General features: G+C 57.7%; 3 protein-coding genes across 6 annotated transcripts in view; 2 read left to right on the top strand and 1 right to left on the bottom strand.

Annotated features, from left to right (window-relative positions):
• Positions 1-2,388, top strand: part of KIAA0895L (KIAA0895 like) — a 47,244-nt gene extending 44,856 nt beyond the window's left edge. For both annotated transcript variants that reach the window (XM_044987888.1, XM_044987887.1), the window contains exon 7: positions 1,904-2,388. In XM_044987888.1, the coding sequence (XP_044843823.1) occupies positions 1,904-2,068 (165 nt within the window). In that variant the 3' untranslated portion in view covers positions 2,069-2,388. The remainder of the gene's footprint in view (positions 1-1,903) is intronic.
• Positions 2,389-2,392: 4 nt separating this feature from the next.
• TMEM208 (transmembrane protein 208) lies at positions 2,393-13,055 on the bottom strand. The gene is made up of 6 exons (XM_044987889.1): positions 12,909-13,055; positions 10,478-10,573; positions 9,478-9,537; positions 8,918-9,054; positions 5,132-5,216; positions 2,393-3,852 (listed from the first exon to the last, which is right to left on the bottom strand). Exons 1-6 carry the CDS (start codon positions 12,912-12,914, stop codon positions 3,715-3,717), a joined length of 522 nt encoding a protein of 173 aa, XP_044843824.1. The 5' UTR covers positions 12,915-13,055; the 3' UTR covers positions 2,393-3,714.
• LRRC29 (leucine rich repeat containing 29) lies at positions 13,022-23,261 on the top strand. 3 transcript variants are annotated; one of them, XM_044987884.1, is made up of 8 exons: positions 13,022-13,121; positions 14,005-14,146; positions 18,516-18,617; positions 19,489-20,472; positions 20,658-20,873; positions 21,143-21,355; positions 21,892-22,109; positions 22,220-23,261. In XM_044987884.1, exons 2-8 carry the CDS (start codon positions 14,120-14,122, stop codon positions 22,386-22,388), a joined length of 1,929 nt encoding a protein of 642 aa, XP_044843819.1. In that variant the 5' UTR covers positions 13,022-13,121; positions 14,005-14,119; the 3' UTR covers positions 22,389-23,261. The 3 variants fall into 3 exon arrangements, with proteins under 3 accessions (XP_044843819.1, XP_044843820.1, XP_044843821.1); XM_044987885.1 differs by having other exon boundaries at positions 13,119-13,168; XM_044987886.1 differs by lacking the exon at positions 13,022-13,121 and having other exon boundaries at positions 13,938-14,146; positions 21,209-21,355.
• Positions 23,262-23,805: the final 544 nt, after the last annotated feature.

The raw sequence follows: 23,805 nt of genomic DNA, 5'->3' as shown, positions 1-23,805 counted from the left end.
CTGCTGTCCCACTCGGCATCCACAGGACGTGCTGACTCGTGTACATCCCTGGACTGGTGGATGGACCTTGCCAGTGTACACAACAGGTTCCCTTTTCCCCAACCCTCCCCTCAGTGTCCCTAGTCACAGATGCTTCATCTATTGGCCAGGGAGGACTTTCAGGCTCAGGATCTCTGGTCAGCTCAGGATCACTGTCTCCACATCAGTGTTTGAGAGAGTTCAGCTGGTCACCCGGCCCATCAAGCGTATCTGCCTCACACCGAAGGTCACTCTGTGCAAGTGTCCATGGAGAGCACTGCTGCGATGGTCTGGTTAAACAAGCAGAGAGGTGCCAGTCCAATGAACCTGGGGACTTTCTGCATCAATAATGGACTAGTGCTCAAAGCATCCCCCCCTCCCAGCTCTCAGAAATGTCTAGTGAACCATCTCAGCAGTGATCACAAACGGTCCCTCGGACTCACCATTGCAGAGGCCGTTTTCTGGATGTGGGTAATGGCAACAATAGCCCTGTTCACCACCCGCCAGTCAGGAAGTATCAGCAGTTCTGTTCCAGGGCAGGTTGCAGCCCGGGTGCTTTGTCACACACCTTTCTACTCCCCTGGAAGGGGAAACGTCGCTATACTTTCCCCCTCTCCCTCCCCCATAGGCACCAACTCCATGGGTGCTCCGGGGCTGGAGCACCCACAGGTTAAAATTAGTGGGTACTCTGCACCCACCGGCAGCCAAGCACCCTCCCCCCGATCTCCCCCCCAAGCATGCCTTGTCCCTGCTCCTCCGCCTACCTTCCACCGGCAGCTGCCAAACAGGGAGGGAGGGGGAGGCAGCAGGGCCAGGGCGGGGAATTGGGGAAGGGATTGGAATGGGGAAGAGGCGGGGCCTCATGGAAGGGGCAGAGTGGGGGTGGGGGAGGGGTGGGCACCCACAGAAAAGGGGAAGTTGGCACCTGTGGCTCCCCCCCCCCCCCCCACGTATGGTGCTGATTTGAGCGGACTCGGACAGGCTCGCCCCAGGCTAATTTTGACAAGTCACTTGCTACCCTGGGCCTGCGTTTTTCCTGATCACAAAGCCGAGGAACCAGCGGCGTGAGGTGACAAAACCCAGCACAGTACCCAGCCTATCTGGGGATTCTCCCAAGACAGTCACTACACCCGAGAGACTCTGTTGGGCCTTCTTTGGCCTCGCTTGGCTTGGGCCTCCGGAGGCTGCTGTGTATTTCTGAAGCTCTGGCCTGACCCCCGTTTCTCATTGCATGGCTGATTGAGGCCTAGGGTCGGTGCTCTGGTCCCTGGCACAGTGATAGGGGCGTGCTTACGTCTGTTTGTTCTATGGCTGAGCAAGGCTGTGCCGTCCCACCCTGTACCTTGCCCTCGCTGCAGCCCCAGCAGGTGCAAGCTCAAGGGCTGAAGCAAAGTTCCTGTCAGGCCACAGGAGCTGCTGTGTGTTGGGCCTGCCAGAGGGGGTTGCCTGTGCTGTGTCACGTGCCTCCAGATCAGCAATTTCTGCTCCAAAGGGGAAACTGACCTGCCGGGCTCCAATATCTGCACAGCTCGTTAGGTCTCGTGCACTGCAGTGAGAAACAAGAGTAGCTGTTGGAAGCCTCTCCATGACCCCTCCACGTCACCCCTGACCCTAGAGTCTGGAGCGGGTGGTTCACAGCCACCCAGCCCTCCTGGCCAGAGAGTGACCAGGTAGCTCCGGTGCCTGGAATTCCTGGGAACGTCCCATCCATTCTTGCTACCCTGTGGGGCCTCTCAGTAAGGCCTGGGCTAGTGTAGCTAACAGTAGGCAGCCCTCCCCCAGCTGCTCTAGCAGGAGGTGAGTGAATCAGGACGCATGCAGGGCTGCGTGTGTGCAGCGATCCCCTTGGATGGCTGGCCTGAAACATCTGTTTTCTTTCCACCAGGTCTCCTACGAAGATGTGAATCAGCTGAAGAAATTTGGGGTTCTGGAGAAGGCACGAATCCCCCACTTCATGCAGGACATGGAACGGTACAGGCAGCAGCTTGACCACATCATCGCCACCAACAGACTGAACGAGCAGGAGCTTGAGCAGCTGCTGCCGGACTGACCAGGTCTGCAGGGTCCTGACCTGCCTGCCCCTGTGGCAGAGTCCCACTTCCCAGGCCACACTGCCTTGCGGACAGGAAGCCTTAGGCACAAAAGGGAGTTGTCTTGTGTGCGTGTCTGATTGCAGCCGTCCAAAGCATTTAGGGTGCCCAGGGGGTCTGTGTGTGTATTATTCATTTTGTGACTGTTCGGCAGGTCAGTCCTCACCGGGAGGAGGCTGCCATTTCAGAGCTTCCTCCCAGCCATTCAGCATCGGGTCCTGCCAAGGGAGAGCTGGTCGTGTGTGGATTCCTGCAGCAGGCCATGGCTTAGCAGTACGGAATGCGGCGGTGAGGGTGGGGGGGAGGGGACGATGGCTAACATGCATGCAATGCCACGGGAGGGAACTAGCACCACAGGTGCTTTGGGGGTGGGGTTTTTAAATGCTGTTGCAGGGAGAGGGCGCTACACTGGGGGAAAGAAGGATGATGGAAGATAGTTAAACAAATCCAAGGTGGAGAACAGAAATGTTCTATAGGAATCACTGAGAGGACTGTGAAGTCTGCAGATCATAGATTAAAACCCTAGGAGGGAGCGGTAGATTGGTCAGGGAGGGTGGAAGGGTGTGAGGTGTTGGAGGAGCAGAGCTGGACGAGTGCTGCACTCCAGGACAGGGTGAAGGAGCACCAGGGCTGTTTTCGTCTATATCACTTCTTGTCCTGTGCTCATCGCTGTAGTACCTGGGCAGAGGGGAAACCATACAGCTAGGAGTGACTTCTCTAGCTGGGCAGAGGGGACTGGATATTATTAAAGAAATCAAATTTAGGCTGCATGCCATGAAAAGCTTCTGACAGCGCGGTATTTCCTCATCAGCAGGTGCTCTGGTCAGCACCAGAACTCAGTCAACTGCTTATTTGCTTCCCACCCAGACATTGCCTGTAAAAATGCCTTTGCCCTTCCATTCCTCAACTGTAAGGAGGATTTTAATCCCCCCAATAAAGATTTTTTTTCCACTCGTGTTTACATGGGAAGTGTCAGTGATGCTGGAGGCCTCACTGGGGGACTAGCGAAGAAACGGGGGACGGTGTCACCCAAGAACTTGAAATCTGAGCACCGGCTTTCTGGCAGTGCTGGGGGACTATTGTGAATGGTCCCAGCCCAGTCAGTGATAGCTCAGTGAGAGTGGCCACTTCCATTCTGAACGTCCTTTCTCCATTGCTTAGAACTTAGTCAAACTTTCACTTGGCAGCATGACATTTTCAAGCTCTCATCTCTGCCTGCTGGTGATTTTTTTGTTGTTGCAAAGTTTGACCCTGAAGCAAACATTGGCCACCAGTACCAGCGCTTAGATTTTCCTCTTTAATATATTTCCTCCAACAAGGCAATTCCAATCCCCAAACTCCTTACACCATTGCTTGAAAAAGCTATTTACACATATCCCATCGTAACCTCCCTCCCCCTTGTCAAGTAAGGCCCCAAGTGGTGGAGCAGCCCCTGATGTGACCATCAGAAGCAGTCAAGGGAAGTCTCTGGCAGCCTTTATAGTGGAATGGATCGATGAGAGGGTGACAGACACTGTGACGGTTTCTGATTGGTTTAAATCGCATCCCTGATGAAGTAACAAGGTGGAGATGGTGAATTAGATCTAATCCACCCCCACGTGTGTAGCTAGAAGCGCTTCATCTGGCGGCGCTCCTGGCGGCGTTGCTTCTTCTCATTTGGCTCCTGGGTGGCAGCTGAAGAGTCGGCCGTGAGCCAGGGCCCCAGGATGTTCACCCACAGGAGATAGAGAGCCCGTCCTGGAGCCTACAAAGCACAACAGGCAGCAAACTCAGTTACTGTAGGACCAGGTACCGCAGAGCTCTGGAGAAGCTGATTCTCCATCCAGAACTGGACATGACCCCTGGATCTAGGTCTTTAGTGACGTTAGTGCTGGTGAAAGGTGCCCCTAGATACGTGCCACAGGCAATGGGAGCTGCAGGGGCTCAGCACTTTTGAGAACCACCCACTTCTTATGGGGCCTAAATATAGACTTGAGGCCTCATGATCGGAGCCTAGTTATGAAAACCTTGGCTTCAGTTCCTAAGACCTCCACAGACCAGGCCCCACTTCCCAGCAACGGGCTCGCCCCCCTTCCAGGAGGACTGCTCGGAACAGGAGAATATGGGCTACTCCGTTTCAGTGCTTATTCAGTTCAGTCTGTTCCTCCTGACAAGCCGCCCAGTGCAGGGGTCAGACACGAGGCAGCTCCGCCGACAAAGAGAAATATTCTGAGTTATCTTTTAGCCAGCCAGCCATTTATAATGGGTGGCTTCTGCCACACAGACCCACTGGTGACAAAGCTAGGTACTAATCAGCTTGGGATTTTTAATCAGTCTATGCAGGAAGTTCTGTTTTGATGTACGTCTCCCTGGGCCAGGTGTTAAAGTTGATAAGTTAGAAGGGTCCAAAAAAAAAAAAAAAGCTGATTTTCAGGGGTGCTGAGCGCTCAGCAGCTCCCCAGTTCAGGCAGGGGTTCCCCTGCACAAACACAGTCAAGCAAAGGCAGGTAAGTACTCACAGCTCACCCTGTCACCACACACATGTAAAGTATCACAATGCGCATCCCAAGACAGCCTGGACTCTGCCCCATCTATCATTGCCCTCTGGGCCTCTCACTGTCCAAGGGCTTTCAGAGAGGTGGCACCCAAACCCCGGCAGGCCTCAGCATTCCCGTGCATAACGGCACTCTCTCATCTGGAGAAGATTGGGGGAGGGCTGCATGGGTTACCAAAACCCAGCTCCAGGCTGGGAAGGGAGGGTGAGAAATGAAATGGAAATAAGGGGTAAACAGCGAGAGTAATTAACCACTGGGACAATTTACCAAGGGCCGTGGTGGATTCTCCATCCCTGGCCATTTTTAAATCAAGACTGGCGGTTTTTCTAAAATCTGCTCTGGGAATTCTGCTGGGGCAGGTCTCTGGCCTGTGCTCTACAGGTGGGCAGACTCGGTCCTTCTGGCCTTGGAGTCTATGAAATGGAGCAGAGCTAGAAGGGAGAGCAAGGGTTGAATCTGGGCGTAGGGAGAAGGGCCCAAACGACTTACCAAGAGCCAGAAGTACCAGACATAGAGGGAGAAGCAGCTGAGCACTTGGACAATGGCTGTCAGTAAGATCACATCCTTGAGGTGCCTGAGAGGGACAGGAAAAGCAACAGGTTAATTGCACTGAGCCAGGGCCCGTTTTCTGTCCTGAACATCGGCAGTCGCAAGCCCCGTTAACACTACAGTTCTGCTGCCACTGCAAAGCTCCTGGGCTCCCCTGTAGCCCTTCCCCGTTCTCCTTTGGGCAGGAACAGTCCCTTGGCTTTGGCTTAGCCTTAGCCCACAGGGGAACTGTGTGTTCAATTCCCCGTTCTGCCAGGTGAGTTAGGGCCTCGGAGAAGTAGTGTCTCCTGGATTAACTACAATTGGCTGAAGACTCAAACAGGGCCTTGGGCTCCCCAGCCGAGGGACAGGGCAGGCCTGGCTGAGTGGGAGAAAAAATGCTCAACGCCATTACAGGCGGCTACATATGAATTCTGGCCTGTGTTCTGCACGAAGCCTGCTCGCTCACAGGACCCTGAGAGGTGTTAATCCCACGCCACAGCAGCTAGCCCCTCCGCACGCACTCTCCATTTCCAGACACAGCTGCTGAGCTCTCACAATGCAGCATCCCATGGACAAACATACCCCAACGGCCACAAACTGAGCCACAGGGACAACTGCTCGTTACTCATCTGACCCCAGGCCAGGCCCCCCCCGCCATCCCCCTGATTTCCCACACACAAAACCATTGAGGTAACACAAACGGCGAGAGCCATTGGCAGGGGTGGGCTGAACACCAGCTTTGATTACAGAATCGCAGCTCTCACAACAGCATGATGCGTTTGTCTTCTACACAGCCCAGACACACACAGACTGTTGTAATGTGCACGGAAGAGAAACAGCCCCCCGGCACTCACATGAAACAACACGTACTAGAGTAAGAAACCAACGGGCTGGCATACAGACACTGCACGTCTCACTGTATGCAGTGCCACACGGAGCTGCCCAGCATTTGGAAACAGCTTCTCTGGGTACCTGACCACACAGCACGTGAGCACCTCGCAAACAGGAATGAATTTCTCCTCACCACAGTCCACGGGGACTGAACCTAGATCTCCCAAGTAACAACTGCCCACAGCACATCCTCGAGGAACGTACAAAATCCAATTCAGGGTTAGATGAGATGCTGGAAATACATTTCAATCAGTACTGTACAAAAAGCAGTTTCAAGTCAGCATTTGTTCCTGTGGCAAAGTAAAACGTGACAGGACTGTCAGGTGAAAGGGGAGTGTAACAATGCTTCTTGGAGTGTTTCAAATGGCAAACTGACATGAACTGAAGAGCTGAGAGTACAGCACATTAGTCTTAACACACTGCGCACCTATTCTGACCCTGCTGGGAAAAAGTGCAGAGTAAAATACAGGAAAACCCAGAGATCGCATCATTGGAGACTATTCCAATGCACAAACACAAGGGGGCAGAGTGGAGCAGTAAACCGTAACTGCATTTGGTGACTTCGGTGCCTCTTAGCACATCTATGCTGCATTAATAGTGGTTTTTTGCATGCACTATTATTTATCTTGGACAAAAATTATTCTAGGCAGTGAATTGTAGTACATCAGGCAAGTAAAAACTCTCTCTACTGCCCAGGCAAAAGTAACTTAGGACAGTTGTAACAGGAAAGATAGAACTTATATGAGCTGTGGGTTCGAGGGACATATACAATCATTTACCTTCTCTTTTTAGAACAAGCCCAATAAAAGTCCCTTCCCTGCCAATCCATTCACAATCACACAGCTGTATTGTGAAGCACCAGGCCGTGTGTCACATCTGGTGCAACATCATTATCCAGCCAAACAATTTCCCATAGTACTAGGAGGATTTCACAAAAGATCAGGTGGTGCCGTTTTTTCACTACCACTCTGCCCTGTACAGTGTGCGTCACACAAAGGCCCCAGCAAGCTTTCCAGAGGTAAGTGGTCAATGAGGAGAGTAAGAGAGACATTAAGTAGTAAGGAGACAAGGGAGAAACCAAGTGGGTGAGGTGGCGATACCCAGGCCAGTTTCACGAGAAGCTATAGTGCAAACAGCCCTTGCACCAACACACGAGCAGTTTCTTTTCCTGGTGGTAGCCAACTTCCTCCTCTTCCCCCCCGCTCCTTGCCCGAGTCCTCCCTTGCACAGAAAGTTTGAGAAAGTCTTTGATTTAGCTGCAATGTCAACTTTGCCCACCTGAGCAACAGACACAGAGGGCAACAGGAGGAGTCACAGAGTGGTGATGGCAACAGTGCCGTCAGGTTGGGATGGTTCTGTCATTCCCACCCCTCAGCGGGGCCCTTGACATTCAATGCTGCAGACATGCCCTCGGGGAGGGGATGCCACCCTGGGCCTCCCAGTGGAATTCAGTTTTTCCCCTCAGTGTTTTCCACAGAATTTTAGTTCCAGGTTTAAAAAGGTGCCATTTCTTGCCTGTCTGTCAGAAGGGGGCCTCCTGAACATACAGCAATGTGGTGCCATCTGCCCAAGCCTGCATGTGAACCCCCTCTGATTGTCCTGGCACCAGCGGACACGCCGCGACAGACCCCTATGGCGACATCACCGTACCGTACAGGGCACCGTGTGAAGGAGTTAGGGATGTAAAAGGTTAAACGGTTAACATTAGGCTGACCGTTAACCGACCGTAACCATTAACACTCAGCCCCCAGCCCCGCCAGAGCCACCTCGGTTAACCGGTTCAACGATATAATTTTAATCATTTAAGTGGTTAACTTTTTAAATGATATTTCCATCCCTAGGAGTGAGACTCTGTGTGTATCCCCCCCACTCTGACACTTACCCAGCTCACCCCTGGAGCAGACTGCCTGCCCCCCCAGCCCCTCTCTTCCTCCTGGGAGCGCCCCGGGCCCAAGAACAGGGCTGGGCACTGAACACATACAGAGACACTCAGTCCCTGCCCCAGAGAGCTGACAATCGAAACAGAGCAGGCAGATGCAGGGTGGGGGAAGGGACAGACACAACCAGAATGCCTCACCTGGGATGAGGAGGACCTTTAACAAAGATCTGACAAACAGGTGGAGTGGATCGAGGGAGGGGACTGACTCTCTGCACAGAGTGGGGCTGGATCTCCGAGGAGAGGCCAGAGACCAAGGACTTGCTCTTGACCACACACAATTGCCTGGTCTTTCCTGTAAGCAAGCTGAGGGTGCCTGAATTAGCTTAGCTCAGACGTATAAATCCGGGTCTGTTAAGCAGGCTTCTAATTCCACTGTCTCTCTTTTTAATAGGTCTTGCTTTGTTCTAAGGAAACAACTCTTGTGTAGGTGCTTCAGGCAGCCAATCCAAGGAAAAGAACCCTATAACCCTGGAGAGGGTAAAGATTTTATGCACCCTAAACATCCCCCTCACTCAAAGGGCAGGGGAAGAGCTGTCCTCTGCTAGAGGATGTAACACCCCAGGAGAGAAGCCAAAGGGCCAGGGAGGAGTTGGTGGAGCAGCTGGGTATGGTCGCCCACCCAGCCTAGCGCAAGTCACTGTCTCAGCCTAGCACACTTCCTGGGGTGCCCGTTACTCACTTCCTGGAGGCAGAGCTAGACGTTCAAGCAACGAGGACAGTTCGACGGATTCTTGGCAAATGACAAGAATGATTAGAAAGTTCCCCACTGGGGAGAGCCAGTGAACTCTGTGGGACGGCCTCAGAGCCGAGGCTCTGCTCTGCTTCTTCCCACGCTCTCAGGGGTAAATGGGTCTGTGTACGCGCTCAGGCAGCAGGTCCTGCTCACCTGGACTCGTGTGGGTGTGGACACTCACTCTGCCATCCCCTGCTCCATATTCAGGTCAATTCCCCCGTCAGCAAGGTTGCCATCGTCCGTGAAAGAGGCCTTTGCCATGGAGCTCATGGAGCGATAACTGGCACCGTAGATCACCATGCTAAACACAAACGCAACCTGCAACAAGCAAACAAAGGTCAGACATGAAAGCGACCCAGGGAAAGTGGCAGGACCAGAGCCCCAGAGCAACGATTTGTACTGACATTCCTGATCAGGGAAGATCTTCTCGTCCCAGCTGGGTAAAAGCCCCTCACAGGGTCTGTGTGTCCAGGGAAACATGGCTAATGCACTGCCTAACAGAGCAACCTGGAAACAATGGGGGCCCCAGGCCCCAGACAGTGTGAGTGAACACCAAACTCCACACTAACCCCAACAGGAGAGCTGAGGGTCGCTGTTTGAACAGCCAGTAAAGATTCCTCACAGCCCCAGGGAGAAGCAGATGGAAGGGCGAGAGAATGGAACAAATACCCCTCCAGGTGTTACCCCCTCGCTTCCTCCACCCTGAAGAGGGAAGGGTCAGAGATGAGATCAGGGACTTACCCAGGTCCAGAAGGAGGCTGTTGTGTAGAAGATCACCAGGTTCACAACTGCATAAATGGCCTGAAGACAAGGGAAATAAAGCCAAGCAGCCAGAATGAGCGAGTGTGAGGGGAAGGAACACCTCAGGGATGGGACAGCTTTGCACCTTCTCCCAACATGCTTGCACCTTGCCTGCTTCTCCAAGATCCATTGCCCTACGACGCTGGAAAAGGAAAGCTCCAGAGAGCTCCCTGGCGTCAGAAAGCTGAAGCTGGATCCAGACAGTTTTCAGAGCCAGGCAAGCCCCAAGCCTATGAGCTGGCTCCAGCAGAGCAGAAATGTTAGTCTGACTAGGGGTGAAAGCTTTAAGGCGAAGGAGAGCTCCTTGCTTTCCTAGTGCCAGTTCTTAGCGCCTTCATCCCTCCTAGCCACACCTGCCTTTGCAGAACGCCATAGGCCAATACATATATGGAGTTTTGGAGACTGTTTCTGTCATTTGTGGGGCTGTACATTTCTCCTCCTCCCCAGAAAATAAAAACCCAAAGGAAGTCTTCCCCACCCCCGAGCTTTCAGAGCGCTGGGTGGGAGAAGGTGCACTTCCCAACCTGCAATCCCTCACTACAGGCCAGGTTTGGGTCAGCTCCCTCCCTGCTAATCCATTCCTGGAAGTTAAAACCATTCCACCTCCACTGAGAGACAGAGGTGTCAGCTCTTTCCCCAGGTCTCTGGGGACTCACTGCTCCCCCTACAGCCCTTAAGTGCAGAAGTTACGTGAGCCCATACGGCCCTTTTCACGTTCGCCCTGACTGAAATGGAGGAATCCCTTCTTCATCTCCCCCAACTCTTCGATCCCCAAGGCCACACAGGATTTAGGGCTATCAGGCCCCACAAAAGGATGGGACAGAATAGGCATCTGGGAAGGAAGCAATGTCCTGCCCAACATGCTGGGATTTGCCATTCCAGCCAGTAGCTGCAGACAGGAATTCATAGCCCTAGAAGACTGATGGAGAGAGACACTCACGTTAGCACCAAGGATGATCCGCAGGTAGAATTTCAGCGTCTCCTTGTTCTCTTCAAAAATCTGCTTTTTCCCTTTGGTTCCCACCTTCCCCTTTGGCTGGAAAAAGAGCGCAGCCTTTAACACATACATCCTTGCACCCCTCTGCTCACATCTCAATCCCTTCCCCAAAGCTCCTCCTGCCTACACCCCTCCACAACCCACTGGCACTGATCCCAAAGGCAGTGCTCTTGAGGCCTGGAGGAATCATAGAGCGTAGTCATTTAGCTGCTTTGAGTGTGGAGACACCAGACACTGAGTGCTCTTTTCATATGGTGCTAAAGGGGAAAAAAAAAATCTCCGTTCTGTCCAGCCGTCGTTGGGCGGTTTCTTGTACACGTGTATCATTTGCTTGCAGGACTGTAGGTTTCTTGCCCCAGCTGCTGTAGATGGCCGTTAAGGTTGGGCCCCTGGCTTTGCGTCCATATTCCAGGATGGGTTGGATTATGCTGTCAGCTCATTTTCATAGTAGTTTTCGGATGGTCGATATTTATCCTGTGGCTTTTGTTAATGGCACTTAAGCCCTATAGGTTTCTTCTGCTCCTGTGTTTGTCAGCAGTCTAGAGCACCACGTAGGTTCTACCCCAGCATTTATAAAGCATAGTTTAGTCTCCTGGTCTTTGGGCATTTTGTAGACGAACATTTTTTGTTTATCCTAAGTTCACTTGCAAAGTCCAAGCATTGCCATGTGCTTCTAACTGTTGTCAGTTTCTCTGGAGGCCAGCTTATGTGGGTGAGCATATCATCCCGTTTCTACCTCTGTTGTTCAGTTGGAGCCCTGGTTTGGAGAACTGTTTCGAGAGAGTTGGTCAGTCATTGATGTCTACAGGCTGGACAGGGCACGGCTACATCTCTATCACTCCCCTTTCATTCCTGAAGGCCCCTATCTGCATGTTGTCTATTATAACCCTACCCTTGAGGGATCCATTCACAGCTCTAAAGAGACACTCAATCAAACTCATGTCAATTAAATAAACGAGCATCACGTTCTACATCCACCCCCGAGATCCCCTCACAATTTTCTGTGGTTTTATAATCACCCCCCCACACACCCTGCTGTGCAGCCCTCGTGGGGGAGCAGCGATAGGGTCTCACGCAGCGAAACACTCTCCTGTTTCACTCTCAGGAGTGTCAGGCTGAGAGCCTAGGCCAGGCCCGGGAGGGGGAGGCGCAGACTGGGGGTACAGGGCAGGGGGCGGGTGGGAGGCAAAGACCAAGCCTGGGGCAGGCGGACTCAGACCAGGCCACGGGGGGGAGGGGTGTTGGCCCCTCAAGCCAGGTCCAGGCGGGGCGGACAGGGGGGCTCAGGCCATAGGTGGGGGGAGGGGGACGGGCAGGGGGCTCAGGCCAAGCCCGGGGGGAGGGGGGCTCAGGCCGGGGCCGGGGGGCTCAGGCCAGGCCATAGGTGGGGGGAGGGGCCGGGCGGGGGGCTCAGGCCAGGCCATAGGTGGGGGAGGGGCCGGGCGGGGGGCTCAGGCCAGGCGGGAGGTGGGGGGAGGGGCCGGGGGGGGGGCTCAGGCCATAGGTGGGGGGAGGGGGACGGGCAGGGGGCTCAGGCCGGGGCCGGGGGGAGGGGGGCTCAGGCCAGGCCATAGGTGGGGGAGGGGCCGGGCGGGGGGCTCAGGCCAAGCCCGGGGGGAGGGGGGCTCAGGCCGGGGGGCTCAGGCCAGGCCATAGGTGGGGGGAGGGGCCGGGCGGGGGGCTCAGGCCGGGGCCGGGGGGCTCAGGCCATAGGTGGGGGGAGGGGCCGGGCGGGGGGCTCAGGCCGGGGCCGGGGGGAGGGGGGCTCAGGCCGGGGGAGGGGGGCTCAGGCCAGGCCATAGGTGGGGGAGGGGCCGGGCGGGGGGCTCAGGCCATAGGTGGGGGAGGGGCCGGGGGGAGGGGGGCTCAGGCCAGGCCATAGGTGGGGGAGGGCCCGGGGCCGGGGGGCTCAGGCCGGGGCCGGGGGGCTCAGGCCAGGCCATAGGTGGGGGAGGGGCCGGGGGGAGGGGGGCTCAGGCCGGGGCCGGGGGGCTCAGGCCAGGCCATAGGTGGGGGAGGGGCCGGGCGGGAGGCTCAGGCCGGGGCCGGGGGGCTCAGGCCATAGGTGGGGGAGGGGCTGGGGGGAGGGGGGCTCAGGCCAGGCCATAGGTGGGGGAGGGGCCGGGCGGGAGGCTCAGGCCGGGGCCGGGGGGCTCAGGCCAGGCAATAGGTGGGGGAGGGGCCGGGCGGGGGGGCTCAGGCCGGGGGGCTCAGGCCAGGCCATAGGTGGGGGAGGGGCCGGGCGGGGGGCTCAGGCCGGGGCCGGGGGGCTCAGGCCATAGGTGGGGGAGGGGCTGGGGGGAGGGGGGCTCAGGCCGCCCCCCGCGCGTGCCCGGCGCTTTGCGGGATCCCCAGGCGCCCCGCAGCCCCTCACCGCCATTGCGGCTCCAGCTCCGCCAGCAGCAGCGGCTCCAACTCAGCACTAGCGCAGCTTCCGGCGCCAGGCTCGCGTCACCGGAAGCGGAAGGGACGAGACGGCGCTCTGGGAAAAAGGCGGGGTTCTGACCCTCCCCACCAGACTGCCATTCCCAGCAGGCTTTGCGGCGTTGCCATGGTGAACCCGGAAGTGCGGGCGCAGAGACCGGCAGTGAGTGGGACGGACACCGGGATAGAGTGGGAGGGACGGAGAGCGGCGTGAGTGACGGACAGGCAGGGGGGGGGCGGGCAGTAGGACAGGCGGACACGGGTGGGGACAGTAGGACAGGCAGACGAGGGGTGGGGGCAGTAGGACAGGCAGACACGGGTGGGGGCAGTAGGACAGACGGACAGGCAGTGGGGTGGGGGCAGTAGGACAGACAGACGAGGGGTGGGGGCAGTAGGACAGACGGACAGGGGGGTGGGGGCAGTAGGACAGGCAGGGGGGTGGGGACAGTAGGACAGGCAGGGGGGTGGGGACCGTAGGACAGACAGACGGGGGGGAGGGGGGGCAGTAGGACAGGCAGGGGGGTGGGGGCAGTAGGACAGACAGATGGGGGTGGGGGCAGTAGGACAGGCAGGGGGGTGGGGGCAGTAGGACAGACGGACACGGGTGGGGGCAGTAGGACAGGCAGTGGGGTGGGGGCAGTAGGACAGACAGACGGGGGGCGGGGGCAGTAGGACAGACAGACGGGGGGCGGGGGCAGTAGGACAGACGGACAGGGGGGTGGGGGCAGTAGGACAGGCAGGGGGGTGGGGACAGTAGGACAGACGGACACGGGTGGGGGCAGTAGGACAGACAGACAGGGGGGTGGGGGCAGTAGGACAGACGGACAGGCAGTGGGGTGGGGGCAGTAGGACAGACAGACGAGGGGTGGGGGCAGTAGGACAGACGGACAGGGGGGTGGGGGCAGTAGGACAGACAGACGGGGGGCGGGGCAGTAGGACAGGTAGTGGGGTGGGGGCAGTAGGACAGACAGACGGGGGGCGGGGCAGTAGGACAGGATGGGGGCATTGGGAAGGGCCAGGTGTTGATAGCTCTGCCTGGACTCCAGAGACTGAGGCACTCGCCTGGACGAACCGAGGGGAGCAGCTGGGCCTGAGCAGGAGCAATCCGTGCTGGGGGTCCCAAGAAGGGGCAGATGCAGCTGCTGTCCCCTGGACACCGGCATGGAGACGCGAAGGCTCCCGGTGGAGGTAACACCTTCTGATAGCTCAGGCTGGATGGCAGCGGGCTGGATGGGGGACCCCTGTGGCACTTCCAAGTCCCGTCAGTGTCTGGAGGGTCACAAGAGTTCATATGACTAGAACTGGGATTCAAATTAGGACAACACTCCTGTGTTTCCTTGGGCTCTAGGTTGGTAGCAGGGCCCAGCCTGTGTCATCTAAATGGGCTGCTAGAATGTTATTGCTGCTGTCTGTGTTACCAGTGTCGGTCCTGCTCTCCGGGGACAGGGACTCACTCCACCAGAGATGCTGCTCCCTCATGGCTTCAGAGAGGGCAATGGCTCTTCAGGGCTCATCACACCCTTACCACACGTTATAGGATGAATGTGTATGCCTCTGTGGCCACAGCCTGCAATAAAAACACTCCGAGTGCAGTGCTTGAAGGGATGCTGCTGTTCACAGCCAACTGCTATAATCCCCAGTAAGTTGTTCACTTGGAGAAGACACTGTTATAACCTGGCACAGGGCCCTTCTCTATGATCACTAGGTCTCTTGCAAGCAGGGTCCCACGTGCTTCCCAGCCAGTTGGCTCTGGACAGAATCTAGTCACTGCTTCTAGCTCAGGCAGCTTATCCTCTGGGCTCAGACCTCCTGGCTCAGGCCCTTGTTGGGATGTGGGATGCCCCCCCTCATCCCCGAGCCCCCCAGGATTCCCATTACCAAAACTCCAAATCAGCCAGCACCTCTCTTCTTGGGTTTTTTCTTGTAAAGAGCCTTGTTTATATTAAGAAACATAAAACTCTGTACCCACGCAGGCCCCGAGCCCCACCTTAGCTGTGGGTACTCTGGCTTCTAGTTTAACCCCTTCGGGGACAATGTGAGGGGAAAGCAAGGAACACAGGCTGAGCCAAGGAATTTCTGGCCACGGTACCTCTGCAGGTAAAGGACTCGAGAGGTGCAGATCTTTGAACTAAGGAGAAGTCCTGAGACACCCTCTTCTGTGGTCCAAACTTACCATTGGGTGTTTCTATTGGGTGTTGAGCATCCTTGGTTTCCTTTTGATTTCACTGGGATAACTTTGACTTCCAAGGGAGCTGAGAGTGCTCAGCATTCCACAGGATGTGGCTCTGTGTTAGAAACCTTTGCATCAAGAGGCTGGTGTGAGTTTAAAAAGCACATAAAGTATTCAGCCATCTTCTGTACAGTGAGGATAGTGCTGCTGTGGAAACACCCTTTAGAGGAGTCATTAAGGATGCTGATAAGAGTAGCTAACGTTCAGCTCTGCTATGACCCAGAGTCATATGACCTAACAGTAACAAGCAATAGACTGGCAGAACAGTTTCACTAGAATTCTCCACACTGCTTATCTGCCTTTATTACCTGGCCTCCCTCAGCGCCTTTGAACCCCTGTGGGACTTGGTGATGATACTGTCACTCTTAGACCAGGGCCCGGGCTGCAGGCCCCTGTGGACTGACCGTGCTCACCCTGCCGGTGTGATGGGGTTCGGCACTTGTGGGTCTTCCCTTGGGGAGCTAGTGACCAAACTGCCTTCTCTCGGACCAGAGCAGTGTTCGTGTGGCCTCAGGATCCAAGCAGAGCATAAGAGAAAAAGGGATTTTATAACAACAAAAGTCTACACGTCTAGAGTCCTTACCTGGTGCGGGACGACGACTGTTCCCCATAACATTTCCCCCCCGCACGCCCCCGGTCCTTAGGCCAGCCAAGGGCCTTTCTTGGCAGTTTCCTGGGTTTGGAACAGTTTGGTGAGCTCTGCCAGCGGTCAGGCTGGAACAGCCAAGTGAAGGGCTCTTGCCTTGGCTCTCAGGTGCTTGCAGGGACCCACCCCCTCTTCCTAGGGCATTTCTGACAATGCTGCCATTGAACTAACTCAGCAGATGCCTGGGGAAGCCCCCCAGTGGCCTGGCCCTGATGCAGTGCTCAGGGAGCGTCACAGGTGTGGTGAAGTGGGACTGGTCTGTAATATGTTTATGAAGGATGTGCATGGCAGTAACTTACTGAGCGTGGGATTGCCACCCCGTGGCGCAGAAGGGTTAACTGTACACCTAGGGCAGAGCAGGAGCAGAGAGGTGTGTGTGTCACAGAACTGGCTGGGGTGGGATGAATGGGGCGTTAAAGGACTGGCTGAAGCTGGCCCATATCAGTGGAGGATCCAGAATGACAATGGGAGGCCCAAGGACGTTGGCATCTCTGGCAGGTGGAACATGTGACCTCAGCTCAGCATGGGTTGGCAGAAGGGGGATCAGAGCTGGCTTTTGGAGAGGCTCAGCAGCTCTCACCTGGGACTGGGACTGACAAAGAACTGACCGAGGGAGAAGGCCAGAAATGGATTCCAGGCAGCATGGCTGGGTGAACACTGGCTTGGCCAGGATGGACCATGTCTTAACCTTTGCTTGTCTGTACTAACCTAAGGACTTCCCGATGCTGTCTTCTGGGTGACTAACAAACCCACCTCTGCCTGGTGTCACTGCAAACACTGGCTGAGGTGTGCTGGTCCCAGAAGAGTGTAACGGTCTCTGACCAGGAGTCTGTCTCAGTTGGACTCGCTGGGTGGAGCTCATGGTGTGAGGCAGGAGTGCTGGAGCCTAAAGCTTCAGTCCTGGAAGCGTTGAGGCTGCCTGGCCTACCCTGAAGGAACAGTGAGACCCCTTGCGGATCTGGCACAGTGAAGGGGTCCTTCCAAGGAAATGTTTAAAAGCTGGAGTGGATCCATGAAAACAGGCAGCTCCAAATCCATCACAGCCCCATCCCAGGCCACGTAGGTTTGTTCATCATGTAAGCAGGCCATGCTGTTTTCACTTAGGCTTTTCTGATCACTCTTGGGCCTCTCTGTCCTTTAGTGTGGAGGCACGAGGTTCTGATCAAGGAATGAAAACAACACGGATGTTTCCAACTTAGTTTTGGAGACTGTTTCTGTCATTTGTGGGGCTGTACATTTCTCCTCCTCCCCAGAAAATAAAAACCCAAAGGAAGTCTTCCCCACCCCCGAGCTTTCAGAGCGCTGGGTGGGAGAAGGTGCACTTCCCAACCTGCAATCCCTCACTACAGGCCAGGTTTGGGTCAGCTCCCTCCCTGCTAATCCATTCCTGGAAGTTAAAACCATTCCACCTCCACTGAGAGACAGAGGTGTCAGCTCTTTCCCCAGGTCTCTGGGGACTCACTGCTGCCCCTACAGCCCTTCTCTGCTGGAGCCAAACAAAATCCTGATCCCAGCTGGCCTTGCTCCCACTACAGCTGTGCGGAGTATCATAGAATCATAGAATCTCAGGGTTGGAAGGGACCTCAGGAGGTATCTAGTCCAACCCCCTGCTCAAAGCGGGACCAAACCCAACTAAATCATCCCAGCCAGGGCTTTGTCAAGCCTGACCTTAAAAACCTCTAAGGAAGGAGATTCCACTACCTCCCTAGGGAACCCATTCCAGTTCTTCACCACCCTCCTAGTGAAAAAGTTTTTCCTAATGTCCAACCTATACCTCCCCCTCTGCAATTTGAGACCATTACTCCTTGTTCTGTCATCTTCTACCACTGAGAACAGTCTAGATCCATCCTCTTTGGAACCCCCTTTCAGGTAGTTGAAAGCAGCTATCAAATCCCCCCTCATTCTTCTCTTCTGCAGACTAAACAATCCCAGTTCCCTCAGCCTCTCCTCATAAGTCATGTGCTCCAGCCCCCTAATCATTCCTTCAGTTCTGTCAGTTAGTGCCCACCCTTGAGACAGCACTGGCCAAAGTGCACATGAAATATCACAGGGTGAAAAGGAGGTTGGGAACTGTGCCTGCAAGCATACTAGGATAAAGCATTCCTCACTTCCTGTCCTACATGATTCATTAAACAGGACAATGACTCATGGAACCAGTGCAGCGTCTCTGGGTTGTTGAATTTGATCATTTGATTTTGCGCTGTCTCTAAGTTGACAGCATACTCAGAGTTTTGTGTGGATCATATAGCATGACATGGTGGAAGCTGTCTGGGGGAAGCTGGCTCCTTTGGCACCAGAGTCGGGAACAGCTGGGGCTTTTGTCTCCTGGGAAGGAGAGAGAGGCAGTTTGGGATTGTGGGATACAGACGTGAGCTGGAAGTTTGAGCTGAAATTGTCTGGACTGGAGTGAGACCGTTCAGCATACTGACATTTAGATTAGCATTTCAGAGCTCACACACCATCTGCACAAAGAAGGTAGTTCACAGCTCTCAGAGCTATTGCTTCAGGCTGGCTGCAGACACAGGCAGACATCACGGCATCAATTATGCTGTGACTGTACAGCAGTGTCTCAGTGCTGCTGTTCTCCAATCACGGCTTCCCCAGCAAATGCCCTAATTCTTCTGTGCTGCGTAAGTCCTGCTCTGGGGCCCTTCCCCATGCGTCTCCCATTCTCTTCCCAGGTCATCACCTACATCCTCAGCTTCTTGCCCATTGCCGACAGGAAGGAGGCCTCTCTGGTGAATCACACCTGGTACTTTGCGGCCCAGGACTCCCTGCGGCAGGTAAAGCCCACCCCTCCCTGCAGCCCTCATCCGCGCGGCGTGCCCACTGGCCCAGTCCTGCTGCGTCCCCCGTGTGACCGGCTACAAGCCTGTGTCAATCGGCCCCCACCTTTGGATCCCACACGTGCCCAGGCAGCCGGCTCTGGGCCGAGTCCAGTTCCTGCTTCAAGCAGCAGGACTTCTAGGGCACCCTCCTCAGAGAAGACCTGCCGTGTGGCCCCCTTCCTGGGACGAAGGACTCCACAGCCAACGGCCCCCGGCCCCAAAGCTAGTGCTGAGAGTTCCCAGGCCTCTGCAGCCACTCTGCACAGGCCCCCAGAGCCTCACCTACCTGTGGGCTCTCTGGGTGGCACCAGGTGGCTGGTAGAGCAAGGGCAGTGGCTTGGCAAGGAACTTCCTAACGCCCCCTTTAGACAGCACAGGAGAGCTACAGAGCCAGGCCAAGCACATACCTGAATGCAGTCCCCCCGCCCCCGGCTCACTCTGCAGCTCTCACCCCATCCCCCCCCCTCAGCTCACTGCAGCACTCAGTCCCCCCCCCGCCCCCAGCTCTCAGGCAGTGCACAGGCTTGCACTCCAATGGTCACTCCCTGGGATCTGCAGTCACTGCCTCATTCTGCACATGCTCAGTCTGCCCCCAACAAAGAGGCTGTTCCCTGGCTGTCTCTCCGGCGCCTAGGGTACCTCCGTTGTTGCCCCCAGACCCAGGTTTTGGAGCCTCAAGGCCTGTGCTAGCCTGTGTCCCCAGTGCTTCCCCCAAGGCATCTCTCCCCGGAGTCCTGCCTCCCCTCCTGGGGGCGTTGCTAGAGGCCTGGATGGGGGCGCGCCTTTGCTCTGCCTTCCCCCCTAGCCTCTCTCCTGTCGGTTCCAGGAGAACGTCCTGTACAACATCCCAGCCACCTCTGCCTCCCTGGCTGCCATTGAGAGCCTGGCCCGACGGCGCGTGAGCTGCGTCAGCCTGACCAGCCTCGACAGCTCCACTGTCTCCCGGGACGTGATCCAGGCTGTCTCCTGTCACCTGGGGCCACACCTGCAGAGCTTGTGTCTGCGTGGGAGCAGCCTGACCGAGACGTCCTTCGTGCACCTCCTCCTTGCCTGCCCCTGCCTCTCCTCGCTGGATCTGAGTGGCTGCAACAGCCTCTTCATGTCCGGGACGCTGCTCTCCAAGCCAGAGACCATCAGCCAAGCCCGGCGAGCACTGACCAGCCTCCAGGAGCTGAACCTGGCCGGCCTGCGCTACCTGTCGGATCTCAGTTTCAACCGGCTGACAGGCTGCGCGCCACGCCTGGCCAGGCTCTCGCTGGCTCGCTGCCACCTCACCTTTGAGTTTGACCCCTACCGCGGGTCCAGCAACTACAACTCCTCTGCCCTGCTGTCCTTCCGCAACCTCCTGCGCTTCCTGGAGGAGCGGGCCAGCAGCCTCAGGGCCTTGGACTTGAGCGGCACCAGCATCACCTCGCCGGCGATGAGGTCCCTGGTGCAAGTGGAGGGGCTGCGCCTGCGGGAACTCGTGCTGCAGAACTGCAGGGACCTCTCCAACGAGGCCATCGGCCTCCTCTGCACGCACCAGCCCCACCTGACCGCGCTGGACCTCACTGGGTGCTCTGAGCTGTCCGACCGGGCCGCCCTCGCTGTGTCAGCGGGGCTGCGAGCCCTGCAGAGCCTGTGCCTGGGGAAGCTCCAGCGGCTGACGGACAGGGGTTTCCTGGGCATTGCTGAGCTCCGCAGCCTGCAGAGGCTGGACCTGTCTGAGTGCAGCCTCGTGAGCGGCAGTGAGCTGGTGAAAGTGTGCTCCGCCCCCGAGCTGCGGCCTAACCTGGCCTCCCTCAGCTTTGCCTTCTGCTCTCTGCTCAGAGTAAGTTCCCCAATTCCTGCTATTGGCAGAGGGGGCAGTCCCAGACCCCTTCACCTGCAGCCGGGCCGCCAGGCTCTGCCCCCCCGGGGAGGCCCTGCCGCGTGGGGCTCTCTCCTGCACAGAGCCTTGGCCAATAGGGCAGGCTTGGCATTGCTCAGTGCAGCTCATTCCCTTCTCCTCCCCAGGACAGCTCTGTCCTCTCGCTGGCCAGGTCCCTGAGCCCCAGTCTGCGGGTACTAGACCTCTCCTCCTGCGTCTCCATCACCAACGTGAGCATCCAAGCCATTGCCTCCCACCTCCCCCGGCTGACTGTCCTGAGACTGGCCTGGTGCAAGGAGCTGACGGACTGGGGCCTCCTGGGCGTCGAGGAGCCCGGAGAGGAGCGTAACCATGGCCGAGAGGTGAGAGCCTGCCCCGGAGCCTGGCTGATGCCCGTGGAGCGTAAGCCGAGGCAGCAGGGGCTCTCTGAGGGCTGCCAAGGGCCAGCCTGTGCCTGGAGGTGGTGGCAGCGCAGTCACAGCTCGGGTACCTGCAGGGGGCCAGCATGGAACGGGAACGTCCGTGGGGCTGTTCCTCCTCTCTGGGGGCCCACGCCCAGGCCCTGACACGGCTCAGAGGATGGGAGGCCGAGAGCTCCCCTGGCTCAGCAGCATGTCCCTTTTCTTGGCAGAAGGACGCAGGGCCACAGTTCAGCAGGAATTTCGGTAACATGGGATTCTTCCTGCCGCCCCTGCAGAACCTGGAGCAGGATCCCAAGGTCCTCAGCGACTCTGCCTGGAACGAGTCCCGGAAGCGGCACCGGGCCTCCCTGCAGGCGCTAGGACAGCTGCAAGAGCTCGACCTCATGGCCTGCAGCAAGCTGACTGACCGCAGCATCACCAAGGTATGGGGAGCCCAGCCCAGCGGCTGTCCAGGGAAATCCTCCTGGGCTGCGTGTGCCTGTGCACGTACCAGGGGAAACGCTGCTGGGTGCTAACAGCTCCCTCTCAGCACCAGATTGCGTCACCACTGCCCACCAGGCGCCCACGGGACGCAGGGTGCCAAGGCGGAGGAATCAGGCTCCGATCTGCTTCTCCAGCTGGGGAGCTGCCGTGCGGCTGGGTGGGCAGCGTGCGGACGCCAGGCTGGCTGGGTTAGAAGCTGCCCTGCCAGCAGCGGTACTGACCCAGGGAGAGATTGGGGGTAAGACCTCATTCCTCAGAGCTCCCTGGTGCCACGGCTCGGGGGGGAGCCGGGCTGAGGATGCCTTTTCTCTCCTGCCAAACACTTTCTGCTCTGAAGTTTTCTGTGCAAGCTTTGCCCAGGCCGGGAGCCAGTGGTGAAGATGCGCTGGGACTCAGGTGGGCACAACGGCTGTAATACTATGGAAAGGTTCAGGCCAGCTGTGCCCGATGGGCTCTCATCCGTCTGTCCATCCAGGTTATTTGCCTCCCAGCCCTGAGGCGGCTGTCCCTCAGCTTGCTACCGGAGCTCACTGACGCCAGCCTGGTAGCGGTGGCCAGGGGTTGCCAGAGCCTGGAGCAGCTGTCCATGAGTCACTGTGGAAAGCTGACTGACAAAGGCTTCGTGGAGGCCGCTAGCTCTCTACGGAGACTCCAGCACTTGGTCATCTCTGGCTGCAGCCAGCTCACAGGCCAGTAAGTATCGCGAGGCCTTCCTCTGATGCCGGCCTTCGAGGGGGCAGTCGCCCTGCCTGCCGCAGGCTGGGAGGATGGGGGAAGAGAGCCCTGACTTGTCTCCTTTGCAGGACACTGGTGGCCATCAGCAGGGAGTGCAGACAGCTGAAGAGCCTGGATGTCTCCATGTGCCATGGGATCAGCATGGCCGCTATTGAGCTTTTCCAGGCCCAGCTGCCCCTGCAGCCGTGTGTCCAGTCGCGCTTTGTGGGTGGAGCAGACCTTCCCTTCACCCTGTGAGCGGGGCCAAGCGGCAGGCTCAGATCCCTCCCGTCCGGGGCAGCTCGGAGAACGGCTGATGCTGCAGCTCAGGCCCTTCCCCATGGGTGCGCTGCTGCTTCCCGCGTCCCGCTCCCAGCTGGGGGACACTCCACGGCGTCTTGGCCTGGGCTGGGGGGCGAGTGGTGGTTCAGTGACACCCCTTGGCCAGAGAGTCCTAGCTGGGCCGCTGCCAAGGTCCGGGTGTGCAGAGACCCAGGCCAGGCTCCCTCCCCGGCACGCCCCCAGGGTGCCTTTGGGAGATGCTGGTCTGCAGGGCTGTTTGCAGGCTGCCTCCACTGGGGCCTGGCACCTCCACAGTGAGTTCCAGGGGTCCCCAGCTGGTCACGCAGGGCTGAGACAGTGGGAAAAGCCGAAAGCGCCAGGGGGAGAGGGTGATAAAGCCCCTGGAAGGGGTTGGGTGCTTCCTTCCTCAGCAGTATGGGGCAGCGAGAGCTGCTGTTCCATGCAGTCGGCCGTGCTCGAGGCCGAGGCCAGCGACTCCTCCCCAGCACAGACTGCAGCTCGGGACTAAGCCTAGTGCTGCAAAGAGGGGGGGGGGGAACTTCACTGCCTAAGCCCACCCCCTGCTCTCTGGGAGGCAGAGTGGCAGGGGAGATGTCTCACTGCCCGCTCTCCCCCTCTGGTGGTGGTGGGGCAGGGGCGGGGGGATGGTTCACTGCCCACTGCCCCCTCCAGTAGTGTGGGGGCAGGAATGGCTCACTGCCCGCTCTCCCCCTCCAGCAGGGTGTGCGTGGGGGGGGGTGTCTCACTGCCCGCTCTCCCCCTCCAGCAGGGTGTGTGTGTGTGGGGGGGGGTGTCTCACTGCCCGCTCTCCCCCTCCAGCGGGGGGTGTGTGTGTGTGGGGGGGGTGTCTCACTGCCCGCTCTCCCCCTCCAGCAGGGTGTGGGGGGGGTGTCTCACTGCCCGCTCTCCCCCTCCAGCAGGGTGTGTGTGTGGGGGGGTGTCTCACTGCCCGCTCTCCCCCTCCAGCAGGGTGTCTGTGGGGGGGGGGGTGTCTCACTGCCCGCTCTCCCCCTCCAGCAGGGTGTGTGTGTGGGGGGGGTGTCTCACTGCCCGCTCTCCCCCTCCAGCAGGGTGTGTGTGTGTGGGGGGTGTCTCACTGCCCGCTGTCCCCCTCCAGCAGGGTGTGGGGGGGGGTTTCTCACTGCCCGCTCTCCCCCTCCAGCAGCAGGGGGATGGCTCACCACCCTCTCTCCTGTGCCAGGACAAAGCTCTTGTGCTGCCAGCCTATGCCTGCCCCCAGCAGGCAAGGCCCCATCAGCTGCCCCCAGAGCACCCTGGCCTGTTTCACACCACGACCCTCCTGGGGACCCCGCCCCACGTCAGACTCCACCAAAGCGGCGCGTGGCGCCTTTACCCGGCGATGCGGCCAGTG

Source organism: Mauremys mutica, chromosome 14 (genome assembly GCF_020497125.1).
Source record: "Mauremys mutica isolate MM-2020 ecotype Southern chromosome 14, ASM2049712v1, whole genome shotgun sequence".
NCBI classification, from domain to species: domain Eukaryota; kingdom Metazoa; phylum Chordata; order Testudines; family Geoemydidae; genus Mauremys; species Mauremys mutica.
This window is presented reverse-complemented; position numbering and strand designations above follow the sequence as displayed.

Coding starts and splice junctions, on each gene's coding strand:
- LRRC29 (XM_044987884.1), top strand. CDS start 14,120: ATGGAGACGCGAAGGCTCCCGGTGGAG. Junction 18,618..19,488: donor CCCAGGACTCCCTGCGGCAG/GTAAAGCCCACC, acceptor TGTCGGTTCCAG/GAGAACGTCCTGTACAACAT. Junction 20,473..20,657: donor CCTTCTGCTCTCTGCTCAGA/GTAAGTTCCCCA, acceptor TCTCCTCCCCAG/GACAGCTCTGTCCTCTCGCT.
- TMEM208 (XM_044987889.1), bottom strand. Junction 9,055..9,477: donor CAGCCTCCTTCTGGACCTGG/GTAAGTCCCTGA, acceptor TGCTTGTTGCAG/GTTGCGTTTGTGTTTAGCAT. Junction 5,217..8,917: donor ATGGAGCAGGGGATGGCAGA/GTGAGTGTCCAC, acceptor TGTCCCTCTCAG/GCACCTCAAGGATGTGATCT.